Source organism: Chondrus crispus, genomic scaffold (genome assembly GCF_000350225.1).
Source record: "Chondrus crispus Stackhouse genomic scaffold, scaffold_311, whole genome shotgun sequence".
Taxonomy (NCBI): Eukaryota; Rhodophyta; class Florideophyceae; order Gigartinales; family Gigartinaceae; genus Chondrus; species Chondrus crispus.
The window spans coordinates 73,593-77,590 of NW_005179197.1; the positions used below are offsets into that span (position 1 = coordinate 73,593).

General features: G+C 42.7%; 1 protein-coding gene across 1 annotated transcript; it reads right to left on the bottom strand.

The window, feature by feature from the left end:
• Positions 1-941: 941 nt before the first annotated feature.
• CHC_T00005765001 (hypothetical protein) lies at positions 942-3,546 on the bottom strand. The gene is made up of 7 exons (XM_005717328.1): positions 3,362-3,546; positions 3,175-3,274; positions 2,746-2,875; positions 2,185-2,547; positions 2,020-2,090; positions 1,484-1,946; positions 942-1,357 (listed from the first exon to the last, which is right to left on the bottom strand). The coding sequence occupies exons 1-7, from the start codon at positions 3,544-3,546 to the stop codon at positions 942-944; spliced, it is 1,728 nt and encodes a 575-aa protein (XP_005717385.1).
• Between the last annotated feature and the right edge of the window lie 452 nt (positions 3,547-3,998).

Below are 3,998 nucleotides of genomic sequence, written 5' to 3' on the forward strand. Positions count from 1 at the left end.
AAACACAGACAATGGTATACGTTTCGTCCTGTACTGTCTATCTGTTTGTCACTGCCTCCGAGACGGCGAAAATGTCAAGACAGGCTTCACCCTATGCCCAAAGCATGAGCTTCGTGGCATTGTTGATGGGGTGGAGTTGTCCGTGCTCCAGCTTGGCCGCAAGTCGAAAGGGTTCCAACGGAAGGCGTGTATTCTTCTCGATAGCCACCTGTTGAATGGTTTGAAGATTACTCTACACTTCTGGTATTCCTGTATAGAGATGCAGGACAGCCTCATCGCCTTGACGCCTTCCTACTGGTTTGGTTCGCACTATGCAAACAAACATGTGACTGAATTCTGGTCGGGCAAACTTCTAGAGTAGTACTTTCACGTGCTCGGTGGACACGTGGACAAGCTTTTGGGTTGTTTGACATACTTTCAAAGTTTCGGTTGGTTTTGGGGGTTTGACTTAGAGGTTCTAATTGACGATCTGTCTGCGTCAGGTTGGGGGCTCCGGTGGTTAGTCGGTTGTTGTGCCTGCCTCTCCAACTCCCCGTAGCTCCGGATCGGGACCTTTATAGAACTCTAGAATTTGAGTACTCTTCAGGTTGAATAGCGTAGACTACAATAGAAATAAACTTTCCCATTAAAATTCTCACTACATGACCCCATCTGGCTACATCTTTGCTTTCCCTCCATCTTGGCGTGGTCGTCCTCGCCTGCAGGATCCCCTAAGAATCCCGCTAAGGCTGACCGGGTCGTCCTCGGGGACTCTTTCTTGCTATAGAGTCCCCATTCTGCTGGCGAAGAGGACGACTTCACGGTCGGGGTGAGCACTGTAGTGCACGTGTAAATTACTGTACGCGTCACATACATCGTCACCGTCCCGCTCAGCTCCTGTTTACAGTCTGTCAAGGAGCTGAGCCGGAACCTAATCTTACAACTGCTCCCTTTTCAAACGATTATTCGTCCGCGAATAAGTGATCATTGTACGTTTGCATGAGTTGTTGTGTGATTGCAGGGTCATCCTTGTCTATCCATGTATCGTCAAATGGATTGGTGTTCCTGAAGTGCACAAGGAACTGTACTTGTCCGTCGTATATGCGGTGAGTGATGATTCTTTCAATGAGTTTCTTGTCTGCGGTTGTATGGATCTTGAACTTGGTGGGTTCTTGTTGTCTGTTCGGGTCTTCTTGGTATGGTTTCAAAAGCGATATTTGAAATTTTGGATGAATATTTCGGTATTGAAATGGTAGTTCTAATCGGTATGCAGTTCCACTTGCTAGGACTTCCAATACTGTGAATGGTCCGATGTATTTCGGAGCGAACTTCTTGGTTCTCCCTGGATTGATTGGTAGATTCTTGGTTGTTAGCATAACTTTGTCGCCTTTCTTGAATGTAAATTGTTTTCGATGTTTATTAATTGTGTCGGCGCTTCTTGCGTTGGCTTGGTTGATTGATTCTTTTGCGAGTTTAGTTGCAGTGTCGAGTTCCTGAAGAAAACGATCTGCAGAGGTGTTTCTTGAGTGCATGTTTTCGTTTATATCTGAATGAATCATATCAGATATTGCGAAAGGGTGTTGACCGTACTCTAAAAAGAATGGTGTTTGCCGAATAGTATCGTTGACATGATTGTTGTATGCAAATTCTACTCCTGGTAAATAATTTTCCCAGTCTTTCTGAGTGTAGGTTACATAACAGCGTAGCATTTCCTGAAGTGTGCGAAATGCTCTTTCAGACTGTCCATCAGTCTGTGGGTGAAATCCTGTTGAGAAGTTAAGTTTAACTTGAAGCATTTTCATAAGTTCAGTCCAAAAGGACCCTGTGAATCTTGTATCTCGATCTGATATTATTTTTGGCAGTAGTCCATGTTGTTTGTAGATTTCTTTGTAGAACGTTGTTGCTATGGTTTTGGCGCTGTTGTCTGATCCAAGTGGTATAAAGTGTGTTCGTTTTTGATAGTTTATCTACAACGACCATAATTGCGGTTTTGCCGTCCATCGTTTTAGGTAAATCGAATATGAAGTCCATTGAAATGACGTCCCATTTCTTAGTTGGAGGTAGAAACGGTCTTAGGTTTCCAAGTTGGTTCTGAGTTGAGCTCTTTGCCTCTTGGCATTTAAGGTATTTTCACGTAATTGTGGATATCTTTCTTCATAGTTGGCCAACAGTAATCCCTTGATATAAGTGAAGTCGTTTTATTACTTCCTCTATGCGATCCAAAATATTGATTCGTGGTTATCTTGCAATGTAGTCTTTCGGAGTTCTCCTTTTGGGATGCATAGCCTTTTTTCGAAATACAACTGTTGTCCCGTTTTTGTATAGACTCTACTGGATGCTGGAATTTTTCTTTGAACGATTCGTCGTTCTCATAGTCTTCTTGTAGATTCCGTAATGTTTCTTGGCTTACATTCACCATTGTGAATGCCATTAACTGTTTTACTATATTTGATGATGTATGATGTACTTCTCTATATTGTCGTGATAGTGCATCAGCTACGACGTTTGATTTTCCCTTGATGTAATCAATAGAGTAGTCGAATTCTTGCATGAATTCAACCCATCTTGCTTGTCTTCTAGATAAAGTTTTCTGTGTATCCAGATATTTTAACGGATGATGATCAGTCATGATCTTAAATTTAGAACCATGTAAGTATGGTCTCCACGTATGCAGGGCGTAGATGATAGCTGACAGCTCTCGCTCATGCGTACTGTATCCTTGCTCTGCTGGGTTCAGTTTTCTAGAAGTGTATGCCACAGGACGACATCCGGATTCGTCGGTTTGGGTCAGTACCGCTCCGGCACCTGTTCGAGATGCCTCTGCAGTTAGTTGATATGGCAGATTTGGATCTGCGCATCTTAGCACTGGTGCGTCTGATAATCGCTGCTTTAGCTCCTGAAATGCTAAGGCTTGCGGCTTTTCCCATTTGAAGCGATTATTTTTTCGAGTAAGATTTGAAAGAGGGGTCGCAATTGTTGCGAAATCTTTTACAAAACTTCTGTAGTAATTACAAAGTCCTAGAAGCTTGGCACTTGTGTTGCGTTTTGTGGCGCTTTCCAGTTTTTCACTGCTTCAATTTTTTTTGGGTTTACTTGAATACCGTCTTTGCTAATGATGTGTCCTAGGTATTCAATGTTTTGAGAGAGAAATTCACATTTTCATAGCTTCCCAAACAGCTTGTGTTCTCTCAATACGTCTAATACTGTTTTGAGGCGTTTCACGTGCCCTTCTTTCGTTTTGCTGTAAACAAGTATATTGTCGAGATATACAAGAACAAATTTGTCTAAAAAGAGCCTAAATATGTTGTTCATTAATGTTTGAAAACATCCAGGTGCTCCCGTTAGGCCCAATGGAGTGACCAAGTATTCCTATTGTCCGTACCTCGTCCTAAAAGCAGTTCTTTCTATGTCTGAGTCTTTCAGCCTTATTTGATGATATCCAGAACTAAGATCCAGCGTCGAGAAGTATTTAGCTCCACCGACTTGATCCCATACTGCATCAATTCTTGGTAATGGAACCTGATTTTTTATCGTTTGTTTGTTCAATGCTCTGCAATCTATACACATCCGGAGACTTCCATCTTTTTTAGGTGTAAATAGTACTGGACTTCCCCAAGGGCTTATGCTTGGTCTGACAAATCCTAGGGATAGAGCCTCCTCAATCTGTTTTTTCATTTTTTCAAGTTCTTTTCTTGAGAGCTTATAGATTAGGCCCATCTTGGGTTTTGCATCTTTCTCCAAATCTACATCTCCGCTACTAACTATGCCAAATTCTCGACATCGTCGCAAACCTCATCACGTATCGGAACGACAAACATCTACCGCTTTTCCCTGTGCTACCCAGGCTTCTCCCTCTCCTACCCAGTACGAGCCCCTCCCAAGTCTTAATTCGTAGAAATGTTTAGGTATATGCAACGTTTCGTACTCCCTGACCTCTCTCTCTTTTCCTCTTCTCTTCTTCCTCAGCGTTTCGTATCCCCGAAACCACCCCTCGTCGTTCATACCTCTCCCCTCTAATG

What these genes read in the sequence shown, in the direction of transcription:
- CHC_T00005765001 (XM_005717328.1), bottom strand. Translation starts at nt 3,546, where the DNA reads ATGTGTATAGATTGCAGAGCATTGAACAAACAAACGATAAAAAATCAG. An exon ending in GCCTCAAAACAGTATTAGAC is followed by an intron (nt 2,876 to 3,174) that starts GTATTGAGAGAA and finishes TTAGCATTTCAG; the next exon opens with GAGCTAAAGCAGCGATTATC. An exon ending in CTCCAACTAAGAAATGGGAC is followed by an intron (nt 1,947 to 2,019) that starts GTCATTTCAATG and finishes TGGTCGTTGTAG; the next exon opens with ATAAACTATCAAAAACGAAC.